We start from the raw sequence: 25,253 nt of genomic DNA on the forward strand, positions 1-25,253 counted from the left end.
TAAGTTATCACAAGGAATCTTTCAGCAAAATTAAACCAAGCGTTCCTGATAAGACTACAGCTCTAACAGATATAATTGAGGGGGACAGGGGTTAAGACATTATCATCTGCTCATGTCCCTCTCAGCTTGCTATCATAGGTTACTGTCTCTAAAGCAAGAATTAGGGAACATTTGTGTCTGAACCTCAGCTGGTCCAGTTCACAGTCCATCATCTAAGTATTAAATGACTCAGACTTCATCATGATACTTAAGTTAAAAAAAAAAAACACCACACAAACCAAACAAACAAAAAAAACCCCACCAAAAAACATTTAGCAGAAAAATATTTCAGGCTATATTTCCTCAGCATCAAGTAGTAACTAAAATCTCTCAGGCATTTTGACTAACCAAAACTGTGCTACACATGAACACATTTTATCCCATCCCGGCTCAGGTTCAGTACAGTTTCAGCCAGGCAACCCCAACCCTCCTTCCTCCTTCTACCCTCAGAAACCCCCCGTCCTACACCCAAAGCTATGCAGAAACTCAGTTCTGAGTATGCTACAATCAATGCAGTAACCTTCCTCTTCCTCCCAGACATGGTCTTTGGGGGAAAAGGTTGCAGGGAGTAGCCTGACAGACTTAAGGCAGCACAGCAGCTGCACAATGCAATCCAACTGTTTACTGCCTTCAACGGTTTCCTCCCTTAACACTCTCTTCTACCCTCTTGCCAACTAGCCATCTCCTCCACCTCCATCAGTTTCGAATTCTGTCTTCCTTCTTTTTCTGTTCCTCTTAACACAATGAAATGAATGATAACATGGCATTAGCATGACACTGCCACTACCACATCAGTTGCTCCGTTTGTGTTCCCAGAACTTCCCCCTCCTTTTCATCCATCCTATCCACCTAATACTTTGGGCAGAGCTTGTCTCTCCTTCTATGTTTGCTCAACACACATCACACTTCATCTTCACTCTTGTGTTTCTGCTGTAAACCCCCAACAGTAAGCACAATTAATACAAAATAAAACCTGCAGCTTTTTTCAGTTGGGTTTGTGATTTTTCAACTGGATTGAAAAATTCTGATCAAAACTATGAACAATGCTTTTCCTACCAAGTGAGCAGTTACTCTGCATCCTCCCATCTGTTGAGCAGCGGAGCATGGTGCCCACCACACGGCCTCCTACTACGATGACACGTACATCCTTGCCATGGGACTCTTTAACGTATTTTTGAAATAAGTAAGGGGCATCGTGACGGATCAAATGGCTTAGGTCTGCCAAATGGTGCTTGTCTCGTGCCAGGAACACAGCTTTACCTGTATGAAGAAAAGAACATCGGAAGATTGGAAGAAGCTACCGATTTGAGCTGCGTCAATGACTCGGCGCATAAAAGTAAAACCTCTGACAAGTATGCTACCCATTCTCACAGGGTCCATCTGTAGCTTATACCCATTTACAAATTCTTTTGTGGACATCAATGTTTCACTGCTTCTAAGTGTTCAAGTACTGACAGAGTTGAGGAGCCCTACGAGGAGTAAAAAAAAAACCAACCAATCAACCAAACAACAAAAAAACTAAAAACCACGAAAGAAAGAAAAAGAAAGAAAAAGAAAAGAAAACACTTTAGATAAAAAGGAGGTGGTCTTGTAATTTCAACTCTTTTTGGTACAAGTCCTTAATGAGAGAAAAAAGGAAGAAATACTTAAAAGAGCAGCAGACATTTAATTAATAACACAGTTTTGTACACCCAAGAAGACTGGACCTGCAGCCTACAGCTTTGACACACAAGAACCAATGTCATGAAACTGTTAAACACCAGGCAGCTCTAAGAACTCTGAAGTCACTAGTGCACCACTGGAGAACCAACTGCTTCTCTGCTGGGAGGTCGCTGAGAGCTGTTCTTCCCAATACTTACAAGAGCTCACAACTCCAGAATGAGGCTTTGCAGTGGAACAACTACGTTCAGAGGAAAACGCTACACTCCACAGTATCCAAGATAATTTAGCAGAAGAGTCCACAAGACATAAAATGAATGGAATGCACTACAATTTTGCAAAAAAAACTCTTCAGAAATCACTAGCTTTTCTTGCAAGCAAACAACTCAAGGACTTTTGTTTAACCTAAAACATGTCCTTTCATTCCCCGACTTCTTTGTTCTTTTCCAATTTTACTAATACTGATGAAAGTCACTCCTGAAACACTCTACCACTTTCCATCTCATTTCTAGTCTCACTACATGGCATCCCTTTCTACCTTTAGCTACATTTCCCCTTTCTTAAGGACTCTTTTATGTGTCATATTAGCTTTATGTTTTGCAATAAGGCTGCACAATTTTTTTTGTGGCAAAATTGTAACTCAATTATGCTACAATGTTAACAGAGTACAAAACTCAATTGATGAACTGCCTATCTTAAACTAAGGGAACAGAAATGCAGCAGTAGCAGAACTAGGAGAAATAATGTGTGAAGAAGAATTCCACCAAGTGCTCTAAAGCCCAACTGGAGTGGCCTATGCTTCATGAGGATTTAAGGTCTCCGTAACGCAGAACACTGCTTGAGGAACATGGAATTACTCATCACAAACAGCATATCAGAATGTAGGCTTAAAAATCATTACAAGAAAGCAAAAACCTCCATGTGCTTTCTCTTATTCCCAACTTTAGCTCTGCTACAGGCACTTAATAATCCTACTGTATTCCTAAAATGGGATAGGAATAATGATGGCTTGGAGGGGAACTACTTCTTGGGAATTATGCAGCACCATGACATCTTGGCAAAAATAAGATTGGCACATTTGCTGCAGCAGCAAACTACGCAGAAAGTGGGCCTAGAAGAGTATGACTTTTATTAATCTGCCAGTACCTATGACCATGTTTACCTGGTTTCTAAATACAATTTGCAAATGGCTGCCCTTCAATTAATTTGAAAAAGTTTCCCCAACTCTCTTAATATGAAAGCATATGTAGTGTGCATAAATTTGCATTAAAATGCCTGGAATTTAAAGTGCTCTAAAGCAAAACTTGTAAAGAGATTTACATGAATTCTGGCTAAAAAAGGGAGAAGAAAGTCAATAGCTGCAAACTCTATAATTATTTAGTAGATCTTAACAAGAGGCAGTGTCAAGTCAAATCCACTGCCTCAGATACTCCACAGTTGTCAAATTCAGCCTGCTGCAAAGTCAAACTCCAACTTGGCTTCATAGCTCCACAAGCACTTTAAAACCATATAAACAGGCATTACTGCCAACAGAAGCAGGTCTGATCTTACTCTGCCCCAGCCTTTTGCTCTCACTCTTCCATTACATCAACACAAGCATCTGTGCGAGTAAATGGTAATTCATATAAGGAATTAATCCAAGTAAAAATAACCCATCTAGATTCATCCAACATCAGTTCCTAAACCCATTTACTGCATAGCTACAGAAACACTCATGCCAGCAGAAGAGATCCACCAGAGCAGCACAGAGTGGGAACAAACTGAGGGACACTAAGACGGAAGAAGTGGTGTCTTTTTCTTATGTTTTTGTTTAAGGTAACTGCTGGTTTATGTGCTTAAACTTCAGTTTCAGTCTCTTTTTACTTCTAGGATTTATTAAATTGGTTTTAAAGTAAACCAAAAACAGTGCAACCTCCTGTGCAAATAAGCTCTGAAACTGATTTTAAACCTGGTTTCCTTTAGTAGATCACTATCTAACATTAAATGAAATTGACATATTGTTTCATATTCAACACTTAAAAGACTGATAACAGAACAATTTAATCTGAACCTGCTGTATTATCACCAGCACCATCAGAGATACTCTTCTGAAAAATAGAGATCCAGTCTGACAAACAATACGTGAGATTTTATTTAAATCAGAATCCTAATTATAGACAAAGTCAAGTAGAAAAAAGTCAAATTAAGACTGAATGAACTAAGATTTCATTTTTTATACCTATTTAGAAACATCCCTAAAATCCATGCAGGCTTCTCTTTACTTCCCTAAGGCCAGACCTTCCATTATTCCAGTTCAAAGCTTTCCTTACAGAAGTCACCAATGCACCATAATTTTGAACCCCTATCCCCCCTGCTATTGCAAGACTAGGTTCTACTAAAACTGCTTCCCAGTGTTGCAGCCTACTCAAAATTCAGAAGTCAAAGGGTGGTAGAATTTAAATGTACTGCAAAGACGTCCAACACCTAATAGAAGACCTTCTTAACTATCATCCCTTGACAAGACAAAATCTTAAAAAGTTCTGCTCAGAATACTCCCTGCCCTCACCCCTGACCTCACACCCACCTCGGTGACCCCGCGTGTTCTTCACCACCATAGGGAACTCCAGCACTTCCGCCTCATCAATCATTTTGGCAAAATTCTCATGACCACCTGGCAAAAAGAAAACCAACAATATTATGTGCCACCAATCTGGTGTGGCCAAATCGGGGATGTAATTGCCACACATTCCTCCCACCCTTACAGCTTAGATAATGCAGAAAAAACTATCAGTTAAGAGGAACTTGGTCATGGAGCATGATCAGACTTTGAAGGTGTTTGTAATCCGTGGGATACTAATTCCTACTTCCTTTGAAATGGAAGACACAAGTTGACAAAGGCCTCTTGGATCACAACCTCAAAAGGCTCAATCCAGTCTTCCAAATCTGAATGCCCCGATTCTACCATCTTGTTCCAGTTTACCCCTTTTACTGTATCAACTCCCACCTTTTCAAATGTCTAGCAGAAAAATAGCACAGATGTAACACCAGTAACAGTTCCATCCAAACTACTAACCAGGAAAGCAACATGGAATACAAAGACAAGGCATAATCCAGAGAGCAGCAACAACCCAAATCTTGTCACTCCACCTCCCCCCTTCCCAAGGCTTAAGTCTCCTGCATCTCATTCTCCCTCTTTCCTGAAGTAGTACTTCAACCTTTTTGTCTCATTACATCTGCAAGGACCTTAGCGAGTAGCTTTTAATGACCATTCACATGATTGTGGTTGATACTTCAAGGTTATTTGAGTTCAGTTTAATTCACAGAAGGCTGACCACAGTACAAGAAATACAGAAGAGAAAGTCAGCAGACAAAGGGATGAGACTCCTCTAATAGCATGTGGAGTAAAGTGCAGAAGTCAAGCCAAGACACTGGTCACAAAGCCAGCAGCAGCCATCACTATCCTGCCATGGATTTTAATGTGTGTCATGGAATAACATGCCATTCAGCACATCCTGTTTTTCTTGGCAAAGCCAGCTCTCACTGATAACTTGATACTTGTGTTAAAAAAAAAAAAAAAAGGCAAAAAGAAAAAAGAAAAAAAAAAAAAGGTCATGCTTCTGTCAAATTCCAGAGGCAGGCATTAAAAGAAGTGGCATGGAGTTATGAACAAACAGAGATGTTCTGCAATTACCCTATCGTTTGTGGTCTCCCCTTCCCCCCCAAAAAATTAAAAGCTCATTCCTTTCTCAAAGAGCTGGAGCAACCACATCTATAAAGAAAGAGTATGTTTCTTCTCAAATGTGTTTTCACAGTAATTGATGGAAATAGTAATTCATAGTAATTTATGGAAACCCATGTTTTTGTTTCTGTCAAGTTTGTTTGTGTTTTTGACAAGTTCCCATTACAAAAGCCTATTGGTGCAACCACACAAAGGGGAGGAAAGCACTGGTATTTCCCAAGAAGGAAAGGAAGGCTGAGAAGTATCTTCAATTCTTTAATATATTGTGATTAAAAGCAGAAATAGCACCAGGGTAGCTCAGGTAAATGGTTCCTCTAACCTAGCACTCTGTCAGGAACCACAGACTCCAGAGGCAGGCACAAGAAACATTAATAGTTAACTGTTCTGGTGGGAAACAAACCCCAAACAACTGTTAAAAGTTGAACATGAGGGCCTGTACTCTTTTTGTCCTTTCACAATAACTAATATATTTGCAGATATTTTTATTCATATAGAAGTTTAACCTGCTTTCAGGTTTTATCAAAGTCTAGATGTTTATAGTATCCTATGACATTTAGTTCCCCAAGTTCTTGTCTGTTGTTTCAGGTAACTGAAAAAGAGTTCAAAATATTTTAGTAGTAACAGCCATAGTTAGTTGCTTGGGAGGTTGAGGTACAGTTAAAGTACTCTTCCCAAAGCATCACAGCTGATCAACAAAGCCAAAACCAAAATCTGAGTGTTGTGACTTTAATTTCCTTCTCTGGTTACTGAACACTTATCTATGGAACTAGCCTCATGCTACTTTAATTCTATGGATTTCCAAAACTTGACTCATATCTTTTACACTGCAAAAGCATAAATTATGGTAGGCAACTATACTATCCTTTTGATCCTTACCATATGAAAAAGTGTCTGGAAGAGGCACACCATGACCAGCAAGTTCTTGAAATGTCCAGAACTTGTTGACACAGTTGAGGATGGCTTGGGGACGATTCATCAATCGACAGCCCATCTTCTCTAGGTGGCGAAGGACGGTGATATCGCTGTCACTCTGGACCCAAGGTGTTGGTACACGCACAACCACCACTTGTGGGTAAGCAGTAATGAGCTCCCCATTCACCCGGAGACCTAAAGAAGGAAAAGAAAAACATCCCAATCAACTACAAGGTCTTCAGGAGAAGGTAAACGGGCAAAGAAATACTCCATTGTATGTGATCACAACAAAGATACCAGAATTCAACAAGTGAGCATTAAAACAGCGCAACTCTCCCTAAAATGCATCTTGTCAGTTGTGCTGTTTCATACATGTCACTCTTAATCTTAAAACTAGGACCAGGCAAAGAACAGACTGTATTAAGGCACACAATCTGGGGCCTCTTCCCAGGGTGAAGGACTTTTTTTATCATTTGACACATCATCCTTTCTATGGGTGTTAGCTGCACACTACATTCACATCAACAGTATCAATAGCTCAAGGAGGTTCCTGCCTCCCACTGCTGGTTCTTGCCTACATGATACAGTTCATACCCTTCCCAGTCCCAGCTGTATTGATCCCCCTGTGGTATCACATTACACAACATATTGCCAAAGTAACAGAGATTAGATATGACCCCCCAAAAAAAAAAAAAGGGCAGTATTTTTAACACAGAGAATTTCAACTATCTGATTTATACTAAATAAGTACTCAGAAATAACTTTAGCAGCTAACAGGGCAGCACACCATGACATTAAGGCAGGAACTAGAAGGAAAGCCAGCTTTGCCACCAAGACCAATAGTTTTACAGACTATGTCTCTGAAAAAGAAACACTGAAATACAGGCTGCAGGAATGGCAACATGATAGGATTGGACAGGAAGGCATCAAGCTCGATGAAGACAGTCTGGCATCAAGGATGGGAAAAGACAAATAGGATTTGATATTCACTTTATTTGCCTTATGTTCAAAGTAAAACTTTCTGACTTCAGCATAAAATACAGAGCTCACACTGCTGTCAGCACCTTAAGAGTTAAAAAAATAGAAAGAAGGTGAACTGAGAAATCACAGAGCATCTGCATTTCTGTGCCTATGAAAGGCCAGCTGTAACTATTCAGATCTAGCCCAAATTAATTACCTGATCAGCTCCATTCCAAAGATGTTACTTTTCAAATACTGACTTGCATGTACTCAGCCTGAAGACACATATTGCCAGGCAATATATTTCATTTCAAGGTGCTTTTGAATTGGGGGGGGGGGTCCCCCTCTCTGTACTTCCCATTTTCTTTTCTTCTCCCAACCAGAATGTATTTTAGAGCTTGCCTTAAATACAGTGAAGCAACCACCTAACTCCCAAAATGGAAGTAGAAATATACTGCCCAATCCTCAGGAGGACACAGAACCACACTCTGGAAAGGCCAAAACAGAGCCATATCCAATACAAATCCCTTTTTCCAATCCCCATTGCCATAACTGCACAGAGATGAGAAAACATAAGCAGACGGGTGCTCTGGCGGCTCACCTCATTAGCACCAAGCACTGCCGCATTGCAGCTGACATGACTTGCGTGTTTAAGCAAGCAGGCTTCAGACACACACATACCATTTTATAGAGGCATCTCAAGCAAGACTGAAAACAAGACATTGCTAAAAACCTAAGCAGAATGTGAACATCAGGAAATGGACTACCATCTACCTTTAGCCAGAAAAGGAGTACAGATTCAGCAAGCAAAACATTTTTAACTTATTTGTCAGATTCTAACTTACACATGTATTTTCTCATTTAGGTGCATGCCCAATTACACCCACTTTTTGCCACTGTAATTGCATGTGTGTCCTGATCCACGTGCAAGCTGTGTAACAATCATTTTAAAAAGGACTGCATTTTTTACAGAGCCCCAAAATTGCCACTGTATCATTGTTGTGAACCAAAACTACATAGTTTTCTAATTCATAATCTCTCACAGTCTATTTTGTTGTTTTGCTTTAAAGTCACACCACATGCTTAAGTTCTGCACCATGGAGTCTGAAAAAGAAAAACAGCAGCTTGAGGAGATGTATGTACCTCACCTGGGAATTCTCCTGCATTACACTTGACTATCAGACTGGTGTAAATTCAGCCAGGCCACCATCCCCCCTAGAGTGACTTTGGAAGTACAATGATGTTATCAACAGAACAATCTGAGGTTTTGTTCCAGATTCAGTCATTTTCTCTGGTCCAGATACTGTTCTCCCCAGAACAAAAAAAAATTCTCTCCCCTCACAGAAGACAGTTTACAAACAAAGAGAAGAGCTACTCAATGAAATATATAATTTGAATCACTACTACTGACATGCGCCATAAAAATTAGCTGCAGTCTCCCAGCAACACAGTGCTGCGAACAGAAGCAGCTTTATTACAGTAAAAAGGAGAGCCAGATTCTGCCATTTTGGAACAAGCTTGTATTCAGCATTCCACCTGAGACCCAGCAGTTAACTATCAGGTTAATGGTCATTATTGCCGAGTGGGCTGATAAAACAATATTTATTCATTATGATGTGCTGAAAGCAGTAACACAGAAGAAATTAATGCATATAGTTAATTTCTTTTCCAAAGAACCAATTCATGAATGCAAGCAGGGAGAAAGGAAGGAAAGATATGTTACAGAGATGTTACTTAAAGAGTAGTTAAGAGGTAATCAAATCTTTTTTTTTTTTTTTTTTTTTTTTTAAATGGAGATGAACTCTCTTTCCTTTGCAGTAATAGTACCATCCTAGTCCCAGAACAGTAGTAGTGAGTTACATTCACGGTTGCCTGTGGACAATGAACCGACCTCACAAACACGCAGAAGGCAGATGTTCAGATCATACAGAAGTACCTTGACAAATAACAAGTTGGTCCATTTGTTGGTTTTCTCAGTGGATGCCCATGACGTTGCAGACACAGCAAACAGACAGCTATACAGTCCTTTGAAGTATCAAAACTGAGAGCCAGGAAAGGGAGATTTCATGCTTATCTAATACTATGAACTTTACCAACATATAAAAACCATTTTACCAGTGCCTGGGGAACAATTTCTTAGGTTATAAAACATTTGGGTATTCTTTGGCCTTATGACTTAAAGACTCCTGAGCTGGAGTATCACACTATAAAAATAGATGTAAATCCTGCACTTGAACAAGACCTGTTCTTTCACTCAGTACCAGCTTCCTTTGTTCTTCCTCTGCAAGATGAAACCCTCCAAAATGGAATATGGTAGACCTTAAACATACGCCAAACATCACAGTATTCAGATGAAAGTGCAAAAGGAATTTTTGCAATGCAAACTGTAATCACCTGGGAAGGAACTTGACCAGTTACACCACATCCCTCAAAGCCAAAAAGCCTTAAGTTTCTCTCAAAGACAGCTCAAAGCAGCACATGATAGAACTAAGTGGGTAAATGCATGATTCCTCACCAGTTGGCCCAACTAGTCCTGCTGCTTTTCATTCCCAAATAACAGCAGGTGAACTTAAAGTGCAAAGTAGCTGGTCTCTACTAAAAAGGTTTATTTTGACTCAAACAGATTAGAAGCCATCACATGAACCTGTGAAGTCCACAGAAAATGGATGCAGCATTAAACTCTAGTAAGACAGAAGAAAGAGGCAGAAACTTCTGCTGTTACCAGTGGTATCAGAAGACATGTATCTATACCCTAAGAAAGTTCTCAAGACAGTAGTAACATCTTAACATGGTTGAGACTATTTGCATAGCAAGATGCTCAGGATGACAGTTGCCTCTCGACAACCTGATTTAGTACAATTTTAGGGTGGATGCACATACTTTGGAAAACACACAAAATTCTGGAACTTCCCAGCCCTCATTCATGCATGCAGGGTTTTTTTAGTACCTTCTGTCTTCTTCCTTAAGACAAATTTATCTCACAATCACAATTTCTCAATTAAAAAGCCTCACTCTTAAAAGAGTTATCATTTAGGTGGCACACATTCCAAATGAAATGCCTCAAAATACAGACATACAAAAAAACCTGAGTTATCCTGACTTAACAAGTTGCTGCCCATCAGCTAAGGCTCCTAAGCTGACTGTGGGCTTGTTCCACTTGTTCCACTTGCTACAGCAAAACACAAGGCAAAATGCTTGACCTTAAGCCTCAGTGACAGGATTCTACAATAATGAATCTCACTACACAACTGGGATAAGCTAAGCGTCCAAATACAGTCATTGTTAACAATATCCTGTAAAGCTTGCAAGCCAAACACGCTTCTGCAAGTCAATCACAAGCACAGCCAGAGTACATAAATTCTTTAACTGCAGCCTCACACCTTTTACAATCTGTAAGCATTGGTGCTTCATCTACCCAGTTATCCTACTTTCTTGTGCTTTAGAAACTCTAAGAAGCACTTCTATATTGATGTCGTTATGGATGGCTAAAAAGGATCAAGATTTCAAGAAACTCTGTGCAGCTTCTGAACATCTTAATTCACACCCAAGCAGCATTTTAAGTTGCTAGACATTTTTGAAACTCATTCTATTCAGTCTGCACTCTACACAAATCCCCTCCAATCTCTACAAGCATCAGTTCATCAGCAGATTAATAGCTACTGCAAAGCAATACCTCATGTCCAGTTTCCATGTTATGAACAATTGTATTTTCAGCTGAAACAATGCAAATGTTTTCACAGAAAGAACAGAGTTTCAGGAGATAGGTCTAAAAACTCAAAGATTTGCAAGGACGTAAAAAATAATTACAGAGTTTTTATAGCTCTCATTATAGCAAACATCAAGCATTTTTAACAAAAAAATAAATCTCAATAATATCAAATAAATTTATAAAACTATTTTCATTCCAAATTATAATTTTGGAAAACAGCCAAAAAAGGCAAACTGAGTCACCGAGACCATGAAATACTTAGGATTCAAATTCAGGTCTCCAAGTAGAGCATGTGACCATAAGAACCATAGCCAACTTCTTCAATAAAATGGTATGATGCAAAGCTAAATGCTTAAAGTATTTAATACACAGGCAGAAGGGAGAGCTGGGTAGGCTTACATGTAAATCAAATTACTGATATCAAGCTTCTACTTTTATACCATTTGAATCATCAGTATTAACTAATAGACTATGACAGATGAAAAGACTAAGTAGCTGGAAATGTCAGAAGCTATGGCCTGGGGAAGAAACAGAGAGGACACTGACATAAGAGCAATGAAGAAGAAACTTTCGCAGGGAGAAATAGTACATTTACATTTACTTCCATATGTACATTAGAAAAACCTAAATCAGTAAATGGGTTTCCATGATGAACAACACCAAGCCTTTCAATCTGTGCCTGACGACAACTGATAACTGCCTTGCTACCCATGGAAGCTCATGACCTATCATATCAAGTTTCTGACCAAATGGATCAAAGAACAGAAACGATGACAAAAGTTTGCAGAAGTTCCCTATTCAGTGCTGCCATGAATCCAGCAACATAAAGCATTCTAGTCATTAAGCCTTCTTCTTCCAAACAGACTTCCAAATGTATACATTTCACAGAATTTATCCAAGAACTGTGTGACTATGAGAAGTGCCCAAATGTGACAACAAAGTTAAATTATTCCTTGTAGAGCATGGATAGCTATGAAAGGAATCCTCACCTCTGCGGCCACAGCTGCCACAAGCAGCCACTTCTCAGAAGAATTTAACTTCAGTGACTGCTTCTGTCTTTGGCAAAATGCCTAATAAATGCCAACTGCTCTGAAATATACAAGGAAAACGAAGCAGGAAAAAAGTGTTTCAGTATTCAGGCAGACCCAGTATGTGGAATACATTCCTATGAGGCATAGCATACAAGTGGAATAATGCATGGTCATCGTGCATGCAGCATTCCAAAAAACAAAATCTGAATCAAATTTTCAAAAGCACTAAACATACATTAGCTCCCATCACATTCCCAGCAGGAGCTAACAGGGACTGAGAACTTCCAAAAATATTACCCAGATTTTTCCTCAGAGATCTGTATGCTATCCTGAAAGTCTCCAGCTCTCTCAACTTCGTTATTCCAATTTATTCATCCATCCATCCATGGAGTTGCTAACGGTTCCCAAATAAACAGTCACTCAGCAAGCAGGCTATAATGAATTCAACTTACTCAGCTGGGAAAAACAGGATAGCCTTCCATCACACAAATGTTCCCTCATATTTTGAGGACATCACATTCTGCTACCTGCTTTTCCCAATTAATCAGTTGTTCTAACAAAAATCACTGAATTCTTCTACAAACTTAGACTCACTCCTGTTCTCAAAATAGTGCATTACTATTTCTGGTTCATTCATCCTCCCGATATCTGTCAGCCACAAGACGCTGCATAATATTTGTGTTAAAGTTCTAAATTGTTTAATAATTACTTACAGTTTACTTGCAGAGAATTAAATGTGTTTCATCCTAATTGCCATATAAAAGCAAGCTTAAAGCTCAAAAGGGAAATACCCCAAACTTTAACAGCAGATTACTGGCAATAAGAAGATACACATTCCCTCACCAAATTCAAACACAACTAGATGTCTAAAATTTTTAAAACTCAGCATACTTTGAGCATACATTCTGCAAAGAGAGTGGCAGAATTTAGGAATAATTAACAAAATACTAGTCTACTATTCTCAAAAGCTTGCTGCAGTATGTTGATCTAACTTTACAGATCTATCATATAAAACAACTGTAAGCAACATAAATTCCCACAAATTGGGTGATACGTAGTGAAGTACAGCACTTTAAATGCAATTTTATTTAAACTAGAACTTAACCTTTTAAGAGCAGCTAAGCACTGAATTTTTAGAAATCCACCGATTTATTAACACCAAACTAAACTTCCCCCTTTGGAGTTGCACAGACATTTTCTCCTCTGTGTCACTTACCGCCTGACAACCACAATTTATTAGTTTGAACACTAAGTTGTCACAATTTCTCCAAAATTTCACTGCCATGCAAAAGGCCCTTTGATATCTAGTATTACCAAGCTATTTTTTACTCTAGCGTACACAGAAACAGATTTCTACAATAGTTCTGTGCTGGGTGTTTTAAGGTCATATCCTCTCCCTTTCTATCCTACTTACTAGTTTTTCAAACCAAATTAACAAGTGCTGGCATTTAAGCCTATAGGTTTAATATGACCTCAATCTCCTTCTCCACACAAACTTAACCAAAAAGGCTTTCTCGCCAAGATACACTTCCATAGCTCAGCAGTTCAAATGAAATCACACATAGCAGAGACAAAACTGATCTCTCTAGAACAGTACTACGCCATTGTATTCTGAAACAGAGAACAGAGAAATAAAGAGGAGCAGCTTCAGCTTCAATTCGTAAACTCCTAACGCAAGCATTGTGAAAACTTTCACAAAAGGCCACTGCTGCAGCTCCAAACAGAAAGCAAGCAGGTTCTCAAGTTAAACCAGCTCTACTTCATGTCCCTTCCTGGACTCAGAGGACCTCTTCCCTTCCGCAGGAAGAACACAGAATCATTCTTAGAAATGCACAGGCTATTGAAAATGGTGAAAAACTTGGGAAGGACAATGATGTTCCAAGTGATTATGGACATTCTGGATTAGCGGCTCTTTTCAGACACAAGGGGGAAACAGAATAGCTGCCTATATGCATACCTCACCAAACCAATACTAAGCAGACTGATTATGGCTAGATCTGTCTTTCTGAGCTACATTCCTAGTCACAATACATTGTTTGCTTATAATCCCAAACCACAAGCACTTCTTCAGTATTATGCACAAATGTGAACTGACCCAATTATAAAAATATATGTAAAAGGTATATTACAGACACAAATTAATTCTAGACCACCATCTTGCTCTGAGAATTTATTTTATAGTAGGTATATAAACATGGAAACTGTACTGAAATCATGTTAAAGCCTTAGCTACGTTGTATGTATATAAACACTCACACAATTAAGAAACTTTGCATCACTAACAAAAAAATACATTTCCAGAGACTACACTTCTACTCTTCCGACTCTCTCCCCCATCCCACCGGGGTGGAGTGAGTGAGCGGCTGTGTGGTGTTTAGTTGCCAGCTGGGTTAAACCATGACATAGCTCTATCCCAAACATGGATGCTTTAGTGATGTAACTGTTAAGATGCATTTTAAATGGAGTGTTGTAAAAAAAACTGTAAAGAAAAATGCCACAAAAGGGGAATCAAAGGATTCATTAAACAAAACAAAACAGTGTTGGAAAAGATGTGATTTCAAACACCTTAAAAAGTCAATATTTGCTTTTCCCACTGAGTTTATTTAAAGTTCTCATCACGCATCTGCTTTTATGATTTGCTCCTGGGCAAAGTTAGAAGAATTTTAAATATTTTCCATAGCGTAAACTCAAAGAAAAAATATTCAGGATGAGATCCATTTAAATTTACTGAAATTAAAAATGAAGTGTAACTGTTGATCAAAGTTTTAAATTATTTTAATTATAACAAAGTAAAGTCTCTCACAGGTCAGGTTAATGACTCTGAGTGCAAGGGAGATGGTTTTGACTTGAATGTTGCAAAAAGGTCCCCCAATTCTTATACAAGTATATGCATGCACGCATGCTAAACAGCCACTGCATAAGCAGTAAGTAGATTGTCTTTTGTCTATTAGACTTCCCATCAAAGCTCTCAATGAATATAACGATTCTTCATATTAAGAGAAACCTCAGGCTCACTAACAGGATGTATCCTGCCCTCACTCACTATGTGCCTTTAAAATGTATTTCTAGCAACTGCACTACAAATACTTACTTTCTTGTTTTTACATATAAAAACCAAAAAACTTTGGATTTCATGATCAGTTTAAGCTAATCTGATCTAAGCCAGAGCTGACATACATCGGGACAATCTTGTCTTTTACCACACTACCAGCAATGTGCTCCCATCATCCCTCCTCCTTTGTCCAGGTGTTAGTGACCAAGAGGAAGCCAATGGGGGGGGGGGGGGGAGGGCAGGGGGGCAGTGCAGTATTAAGTTTTCAGCTTACCATACTTTTGCAGTTGTTAGTATCAACACTGTGCAAAAACAAGTAAGGCAATAAGGCATCATGAGAGGGAGAACAACTCTGCTACTTTGAATAATAGAAAGCTATTAAATTAGCCAAAAAAATAGCAAAAATTAGCATAAGCCAAAAAAAAAAAAGTTGACACTAACTTTGGGGTAAGAATTCACAAGATAGCTGAAAGAACAAACTTATCACCAAAACCGGAGGAGGCAGCCTCACTGCCCTGTTCTGACCAAGCAGTTCCACTCTCCTTTGCTCCATTTCTGGCACTTGTCTCATCCTCTCACTGAGTTAGGTCAGACAGCTACATTTGCAGAGCACCAATCAGGGTTTTTTGCGCTCAGTTACTTACCAGGGACATTTGTGATGCAAGACCTCAGTTAACCAGCTCCCATACTGCAAGAGGAAAGGGTGGGTACGCACAGACAGGAGAGGTGAGGAGTAAGACAGACTGCCTTTTGGGTAGTGGAAGTTGAATCACTTCTAACATCTGACAAACCACCACACTCAGACACAAACACTATAAATCAGCACAAGTCAGCACTGCTACCAAAAGAAACAGCTCTGCTCTTTTGCTATTGCAGCTGCTGCTTCCAAATTCCACGATGCCTCTCCACTTTACCTGCAAAAGTATTTGCACACCTACACGATGACCTGAATCCACAGGAAAGAGAAGGCAGGACAGAAGCAAAAGCATGTAGGTAAGAATAATAAAGAAGGCTTTCCTCTACTTCCTTCAGTGTCAGTGTAATCTTAAAATTTTCTGCATCTCAACATCTTTCAGATGACTTCTGAAGTAGACCAGGATTTTAGAGATTATTATTTGGATTAGCAACAACAGGTTCATCAGCCACTGCTACTACCAAGCTTGCTGCAGCATGCTTAAAGTTACTTCAGCTTTCTTGAAGGATTCTCAGTCAAAAACAGAAAACACAAGACAGTCTAACCTTAGCAAGAAGTTAAAAAAAAAGAGGCATTTTATATCTTTTATTATCTTTTACCTATTAGCTTCTTCTCTCAAAGGAAGGAAAAAATTAAAAATTCTTGGCCAGAAGAAAAGAGAACTACAAATCCAAAATACAGAAAGGGGAAAAGCAACATTTAAGAAACTCTATCTGAAAGGAAGCTCTCAAAAGGAATTTAAAAGACATTCTAACACAGCACTTTTCCTATTTGCTTTATCAAGTTCCTGTGTTCTTCTCCTCAATGATCAACGGTGTTAAAGGCTGCAAAGTAATTCCAAATTTTAAGCTCAAAAGTTTGCTGGGAGAAAGGGTTTGCATCATTCCTTTAATATATTAAGACTATACATTTATTAAAACAAGGAATGCCTTTTTGATGCATGATTCCCAAGTTTGACAGTAACACAGATTGTTAACAGTAGTATCCACAATCAGGAAAAGCTTGCACATCAGTACTAGCAAGACTGTTTCAGTGCTAACATACTGATTCAAAGTCTGACTGTGTAGACCATGGGAGTGGAAATGCTGTGCCATAGCTTCAGTAGCCTCAACTGCTCAAAAACAGTATGAAGGAATGCTGATGAATGGGGGGGGTGGTGTCTGTCCTTTTATATCACCTATCCAGAGCCCACCAACACCGAGAGCCTTAGAAATAACAAGTTCTGGAATCTCCCCATCCCCAAATGCAGAAAGTCATAAGCATTCACAATCCCATCCTTAAATGCAAGTCTTAAATGCTACAGAACAAAAATAGAGACTAAATATATGTAAACTAACCTTACTACAAACTCACTCCACTCTTAACAGTCAGTCAGTCTCTCCCATGTTTTAAATGTCCAATTTCTGTTCATTTTAAATAGCAGGTGAAGAAAAAAATTAAGGACATACCTGAAAAAAAATGGGTAATTGGAAAGGTCTTTCCAAAAGCAGAAAGAAATCCAGAGGAAGACTTCAAGCAACCCAGAATGGCAGAGCGTTCTCCTCCCATCTGAAATGAATCTAAAATTTTCCCTGCAATGCCAAAAATCTACTAAATACCTTTAAAAAGCATAACTTACGCACCTCATCTCTCCCTGCTAGCAAACAATACCTTCTTTCATCTAAGTAATCCGCCCTTTTATTACTTAAGCAAACTGCTGATGGAGAAGCATCCCGTGTGAGTTTTCAACTTGTAACAAAGACATGTATCCTTCATATCTGTCTCCCATAACAGAAAAGACATCTAGAAGCATTTCTACATTGTCAAACTTTTAATAAATAATATCCAGCTACTTGTCTTTTCCAAGTGTTCCTAAACATGTTCAACTGAGCCTGAATTCTGGGGAATGGAAAGATCCCCTCAGCTTACTGTTTTGACCTGTCATTCCAGTCTAAGGACTTTCCAGTCAAAATTGCATTAAATTTATGAATTGGAGGCACTTATTTTGGTGAAAAATGTGTCTGTCTTAAAGGAAGGAATTTAACCATGACATTTCAGGAAAATTTTAAGCTCAAAAGTTTGCTGGGAGAATGTGACTCTAAAGCTTGCAGAGATAACACAACTCCCATCTCCAGGGATATTCTGTATCTCTTTTTTTTTTTTCCCCTGGTGTATCAGAGAAAAAATTTGATTTACTCAGATACACATTATACAACAGTTTCAGGTCTCTTTATGAGTACAGTATTTTCTTACACCAAAAAAACCCAAAGTAAAAAGTTCTTCTAGACCAAAAGATATAAACCAAAATGTCTTAGTTTTGACAGACATTAACATAAAACCGTACACAAAGCAAAGCTAGAGAAGGAAGAAGTCCACTTTTCCCACACCTCTGTAAGCTCACTCACTGGACTTGTTTCCTCTTGCCAGCTTTAGAGGGTTAAAACTACACTACAGTAGCTGCACATGTGCTCCATGCCCATACTGTAATGAAAATACAAGTATAATACCACAGTATTATTTCTCACCTGTTCTGGATGCAGAAGCTTCCACCTAATGCCAAAAAGATGTTCACTAATTAAGACACTCTACACAATCTGTAACTATCTTCTTAAAAGAAAATGCTCCTCAGAATTACACAGGTCTACTGTCCTTCCAACCAGACCAGTCAAATAAAAAAAAATCATGCAGTGGTAGTACTGTACTCACAGACAGCAGACTAAAGCAAGCAGAAAGGACATCCCCCACTGTCAGTTTGTTTTGACCTTTGAAGGCAACACATTTAAGAGATTAGCTATCTCATCACTAATCTCTAGGTTGTAAATGTAGTCCTGAGTTTACCAATCCCTACAAATTGATAAATATCTTTATGTGCATTTACTCTGCACTATAAGATCTAAAGCTCTCTTTGTCTTGTCTTTTCTGAAATAAGCATCTGCCCAATTTACAGAGAAACAAAAAAGCACTGAGGGTCTACTGATCTCATCACAAACAAATCAATGGCAGAGATGGGCAACAGAAGCTTTTTTACCACCATCAGGTGTGACAAGTCTCCTTAGTTCATTTATCTCACTCCTCCATAGATTCCTCTAAGAATCTCCTTTAAATATTTGCAGATTACGTTTTTCTTCAAGTTCTTCCACTTTACAGCAACACAATCATAGAAATCTCATTACCAAATGCCACTCTTGATCCATTCTCAAGTAATGGAACTGTAATTTACATTCACTCCTAGACTCTGCCTCTAACAATTTAAGAAGATTAAAAATTCTTAGAGGAAAAGGTTTAACTGCATGCTATGCACCTTTGAAGACCTAAGCAAGAAAGGAGAAGAAATGAGCACCTCTTTAGAAATCCCCACGTTGGACAAAACACTCACATAAGGTTGTGGTTCTAAGACAATTTAAATCACACTGTTGCTGCAACAGTTTTTACTCTCCAGCCCCATGCAATCCTACTGTGGCATGTAGTACCACCCACTCCCTATCACTCGAACTAGTGCTCATCAGACCCACTGGTGAGCAGGTAAGCTTCCTACACCAGCAGGAAACTCTTCTGTTCTTTTGTGGAATTTGATTTCTGCAGGTATCACAAGCTGAACCAGCTCACTGTAGGATCTGATCAATCCAGGCATCAACTGCAACAGAGGCGGCTGGATCAGAGCAACGACAGCAATGATCTGAACAGCTTACATTGTCAAGATAGTGCTGTTTTAGGACTGTAGAATTGTCTATAGTGAGGGGTTTTTTTAATTCCTACATTTACAACTCTATGGTCACTATGCTAGCCTAGCTTCCAACTTTGTAAAAACAAGCCTGCCAGACCGATTTCTCTTTCTCCAACTCTTGCTCTCCTGTCTTATGCAGATAATACATTCTCCAGTGGCTCCCACTCTGCCAGGTAAGAAAAATTTGCAGCAAAATTGCTATAAAGGCCCAGCTGCCAACCTTGTTTGAGCATGACAAACAATTACAAGCATTAAGACATGCAGTTTACACGTACAGCATCCCTTTTGCCTGCAGCCACAGACCTTATTCACCTCAAAGCATCCACAAAGGGCATGCACTTTCAGAATCCTGCCTCACCTTTAGTCCCAAGCATGTAAGGAGGAGTGCACAAAGAACCATTTCAGTCTTAGGCCAGAATGATCCTGGGAAGATTGACAGAAAAACAAAAGGAAGCAGGATATGAACATGCACATCTCAAAAACTTCCAGTCATTATTAAGTAACTTCTCTCTACCTTTCTACCTACAATTACACCATGACTCCAACCTGTAATCTCTCCTCATTGGCAGCTGGATAGTTCACGTGCTGGAGTACTGTGGTAAATGGATAAAGGCTCTTTCAGAAGGCTGTGAAAGTGAGGAGGAGGGTTTGCGCTCCACACAAAGAAGCAGACCATATACGTGCAGCTTCGCTTCAGAGCGCGCAGAGCTAGTCAAGAGACTAGCAACAGATACAACTTGCAAACACAGGTATGACCATGTATTTGGATCTTTTTCCCCCTCCATGAGGGTGGTCAAACTTGGTGACAGATTGCCCTGAGAGGTTGTGGAAGCTTCATCCTTGGAGATACTCAGAACCCAACTGGATATTTGCCCCAAGCAATCTGATCTAACTTCAGAGCTGGCTCTAGCTTTCAAGTTGGCCACTTTGAGCAGAAGGTTGGTCCAGATGACTTTTACAGGTCCCTTCCAATTTCAATTATTCTATGATTTTCTGTAGCATTCTCCTGCGGTATGTCTGGCCTCTTATGTGGTTGCAACAGTAGGATGCATGCTCCACAATGCACTATTTCACAGCTCAAACTAGATCTGTGGGTTCATTGGGAAACGTCCTTCCTTTCTTTCGCACAATCAAGATAATCTGACAAGTTTTTACAGTCATTAAAAAATAAAAACTAAGTTCTTCATGCTGAAAGCGGTAAGTGCCTCTATAGGTTTGACAACTGAGGGGGGAACCACAGCCTGATTCCCTGACCACAATGAAACTTGGAAAGAGATTTAAGAAATTCAGTATATGGTAAAGGCAAACCCTGTTTGGAAAGCAAAGTAACGAAGCAGGGGGAAAAAAGTTGTGAAGCTTTTATTGTTAAACTGTAAATAAACAACTGAAAACAGGTCTTGCTCACCACCACTATGTCCTCCTGGCAGAAGCAGTCATCCAACAATATAGTCCTTCACAAAAAGACACAGATGTATAAAGTTGTCAGGGGCACAAAGGGTAGTCCCCTTTAGTCCCAAGTTGAGTTTGAATCTAGTTTTGTGGAACAAGTAACAGCTACCCCAAACCTTCAAAGAATTTTTAACTTACAACTACCAAAACTCTGTCTCACTGGGAATAAACTGAGATGGATTGCAACCCAGCCAAAGGAGAGCTAAACCTTTAATCTTAATCTACAGGATATTCACGAATATGATCTGAGCCTGGGAAAGAGGGACACATAGTAACACTAGAAGGAGTACCTGATATGGCCTCTTTTGTTATTAATAAAAACCTTCTTCATTGAGAAGGAAAAGGCATGACATAGGAATGAAAGCTACCCCTCAACAACATGAAGAGGCAAGATTTGGGTGGCTCTGCTTTCTACAACAGTGAGCTAAGATACATGTGGTTGGTGCAGAAAATCCTGGAACTCGTAAAAAATAATTTCAAGATCACAACTGACTGCCTCTATCATGGCAGGCTCAGTCAGGTTCACTAGTGCTCCCCTCCTGCTTCATATTAAGAAAAAACCTCAACTCAAAGCACGGCATCCTGCCTGGCCACAGAACTAAGAATATAGCTCACCCTGTGAGTCTGTTCCTCCTCCAGGAACGGAAGGTCCAATACTTCATGTTGATAGGCAAAAATAATATATTACTTTTTTATATATATACATATATATATGAAGATGTTCTTAAGCATGAAAAACAGCCTGCAAGGCACCTCATAAAATATGAAATATAAACACTGACAGCAGTGCTGTCAAAAGAACCCAAACAAAAAGAATTCCAGGAATGGAATAAGCCATTTTCCAAAGCAGTTGAGAAGCACACTAACAATGGGGACATGCCAATTTACATATTCATGAAACAAGTATGAGGGAGAACAAGGCACAAGTGCAATCTCTCCAGCTATTTACATGGGTAAAATAATTCTTCAGTCTCACTGACAGGATACATATGTTATCTTGAATGTAAATATATCCATGGACTACTATTCAAAGACAGAGTATTGGGTTACCCAAGTAATCGGCTATCATTGCATCTCTCCTGTTTTTCCCTACATCTGCATTTTCCACAGCCTGGCTAGTAAACAGTGTTGATGCATCCAGCACAGTCCCTATGTGACTGCACATACATTATTTATAAAGAATGTGTGTATACAATATTACATTAAAAAACTACATTAAAAACTATTGAAGCCACAAAGTCAAGCACATAAAGGTTAGAAAAAGCCACAACTAAGGATATGTCTGTAGCATTGATCTGCTACCCCACCCACATACTGTCTTCAATTACACAAACAAACATTATTTTTCCCCACAGCATTTACCTAATGTGCACAGAAGGTACAGCACTCACTTAACAAGCAGCTACTCAGCACTGTATTTTTTTATATTGTTCAGTGTGTAGTCCATGGATTGGTGTACTAAAATCCTTGCTTGAAACACACCATTATTAATTTCTTCTTGAGTTTTATTTATTGTGCTTATCACATCTAAGTGCTTCACAATCTGAATTTATTTTGTCAACACCACAGGAAACCAGTGAGTATTCTACCAGTTTCCCATATGGAGAAGGGAAACCCAGAGATAAGTGTTAAAGAAGAAGTTCTAGATGCCACATTTGGGAGACCATGATTTCTCAGTTGCTGATGCTGCTCCAATTGATTTTATTTGTGGATGCAAGTATTCAGCACTTTCACAAAGCTGATTCTAGTACCCAAAGTTTGGGCACTCAAAAAATGCAAAAACATGCAATTAAAGGCAATTTCCGAACAGTTCAATTCAAATCACCAGACTAACACTTTTCTTCCAGCAATGTTCTGCTGGAAGGCAGAAAGAAGGCATCCTACAAATTGCCCTCTCCTTCACTATGCTATAAGTTACATTTCCAGAGCAGAACACCCTGTACTTTAAGGAGGCTGATGAAAAAGTAGCATTTGATCAAGTAACTTAAAATGTAGTATCTGAAAACAAATACACAATAAAGGAGTCAAAAATGCAATTTGTTTTTTCTAATTTGGGGGTATTTGGTGTTGCTACTCATAATAGTATTTTATCTTTACATGTGCAGATAATCAAAAGCAAACTTCATCACTTGGCATCTAAGTAAAACATGCATGACCCTGGTGGGGTCATGTGCATGAGGGTTAGAACAGTTTCATCTACCATACAAACCTTTGACACTTGAGCCGACAGTTAAGTGTCAGCACCACTGGGTCAGCAGCATCTATGTGGACCAGCACTTAAGGTGAATGGACTCCACTGTCAGAAAATATTTGTGTAACCAACTGGCAGAGGAATGTTTCTCTGCAGGAGACAAAAGCTCTGGAAGGTTTGATTCCACTCCAGGCGTTGGAAGTCAGCAACTACTGCATGCAGCTTGCTTTGCCCCAATTTCTCACTTCCCACTCACCGCCCATAGGATTCATCCCCCTAGACATAACACCTGTGCTTCCACTTGCTTTCTGTCCCACCTTCATTCTATTCTCCTTATTTTTCCAGTTAATTTCCACACCACAGATTTCTCCTACTATCAAGTAGCTTCTTTGCCTACAATTTTGAATACCACTCTAACCACTCAGCTTCCTGCCTTGCCTCCAAGCTTGTTTTCCATTTGAGGCTCCTTGTTCAGTTTGCATCTCTTCCCAAGGAAGTTTCAACACACAACCCATGTTCCCACTGGTGTCCAGCTCTAATTTCCTTCTTGAGGGAAGCAATTTATTATCTAGCAAGAGTTTCACTGCAATCACTTCCTGTTACCATTTCTTGTTCCAGCATGTTTGCAAAGCATGCTGCCTTCACACCAGATTTTTCCCCACTGACACCACAGTCCCCAGTCCCAAAACAACTTCACTCTTCCTGTCCCCGCTATGTTTAAATGGAGTGATTTACTCCATTCAGGTCTTTTTGTCAGCAAGAGGAGATACAACCAACATGAAAGAAAATCTCCATTTTAAATTGTGTGCTTAGACCAAACTGTAACCCATTCCACAGCAGACAAGGTCACAACACCAGAAGCCCTTTTATTACATAATACAGGGGTATGTTTCAAATGTTTTAGCTGTGAAGCTTAAACAAGCCTCTAAGATGCTTAACAGACTATTTTTTGAAAGGGTAATAATGTGGGACAAATTTATGTCTACTTTCACAGGTATAACAAGCAAAAGTCACTTCAGCCAAACTGAGTTCCTGTTCCAAGCTAGTTCTTCCAAAAACATCCTTACAAATTTAGGCAAAAACAGAAAAACGTATTCTTTTTTCCTTGAAGTGCCCTCCTTCCACTCAATCACTTTGCAGAAAATTTCCAAAACTCTCTCAAAAAGACATTTAAGACTTAAGAGATGGGGGGTGGGGTGGGGGAGAGGGGTGTATACTGATAAGGAAGGACAAATTATAAGCAATAAAAATCTGTTTTATAACGGAAAGTTTTTGCCCATTGTAATGTTAAGATGGGTGATACGAGACCCATCTGGAATGTCAAAAAACACCTCATACAATGTTTCATCAGATACAGTACATTGCTCAAGAAAAGAATCAGTACTAAAACCCAAGATTTCTTCACCCAAACTAAGCAAAGTACCAGGTTTGTATCAGTGTCACCTGCCTGGCCAACAGATGAAACCATGTTTTTGTTTTGTTTCAGACATAAGAGAGAAAAGCAAGCAATATGCTCTTCTTATTGGAAAGCGGGGAATAAGGCATTACAGATTAGGACATCTCATCAATTTACCGTCTTGAGTGTCTGAAATTATACTTTTAAATAAATCCTGACTTTCATAGGAAGTAAGCATAATGTCAGTACATCAGCAATTTCAGCAATTAGGTCACCCATTCAGATGTCAAAGCATAAAACGAGCAAATTAAGTTAGAAACACTAGTCTTAGTATATAGAAGTAAGCAGCTAGCAATCTAGTCATAGGCATAAATCAACTCTTCTACTTACTGTGGTGCCTTAGACAAATCTCTTAAATTTCCTATACATTGTTCCTGCATTGGTAAACATGGCAAACCATTGCACTTGTACTACAAGAATATTACTGAGGATTTAATCTGTGTTTTCAAAAAGCCCTAAAATTTTCAGATTAATATTATTTGGGGACTATCGAGTTACACAGTCACTACTGAGTTATACAGCTACAAAATAAAAAAAAAAAAAAATCTGTGATCTCAATCTCCAAAAACTATCAACTACTGATAGGTCAGACTATTCTGTACTGAAACAACATATACATTTATGTTCCATCATGATATATGGTACTGTCACTTCGTAAAATAGTGTTTGAACAAATGGTC

At 39.1% G+C, this 25,253-nt stretch overlaps 1 protein-coding gene across 4 annotated transcripts in view; it reads right to left on the reverse strand.

Annotated features, from left to right (window-relative positions):
* The window catches only part of RIMKLB (ribosomal modification protein rimK like family member B), a 46,872-nt gene that overhangs the window by 2,959 nt on the left and 18,660 nt on the right, over nt 1–25,253 (reverse strand). For all 4 annotated transcript variants that reach the window (XM_075509382.1, XM_075509363.1, XM_075509371.1 and 1 more), the window contains exons 4-6: nt 6,293–6,523; nt 4,262–4,348; nt 1,096–1,299 (exon numbers count right to left, since the gene is read on the reverse strand). In XM_075509382.1, coding sequence (XP_075365497.1) covers nt 1,096–1,299; nt 4,262–4,348; nt 6,293–6,523 — 522 coding nt within the window. The remainder of the gene's footprint in view (nt 1–1,095; nt 1,300–4,261; nt 4,349–6,292; nt 6,524–25,253) is intronic.

Source organism: Mycteria americana, chromosome 1, assembly GCF_035582795.1.
Source record: "Mycteria americana isolate JAX WOST 10 ecotype Jacksonville Zoo and Gardens chromosome 1, USCA_MyAme_1.0, whole genome shotgun sequence".
In the NCBI taxonomy this organism is placed as follows: Eukaryota; Metazoa; Chordata; class Aves; order Ciconiiformes; family Ciconiidae; genus Mycteria; species Mycteria americana.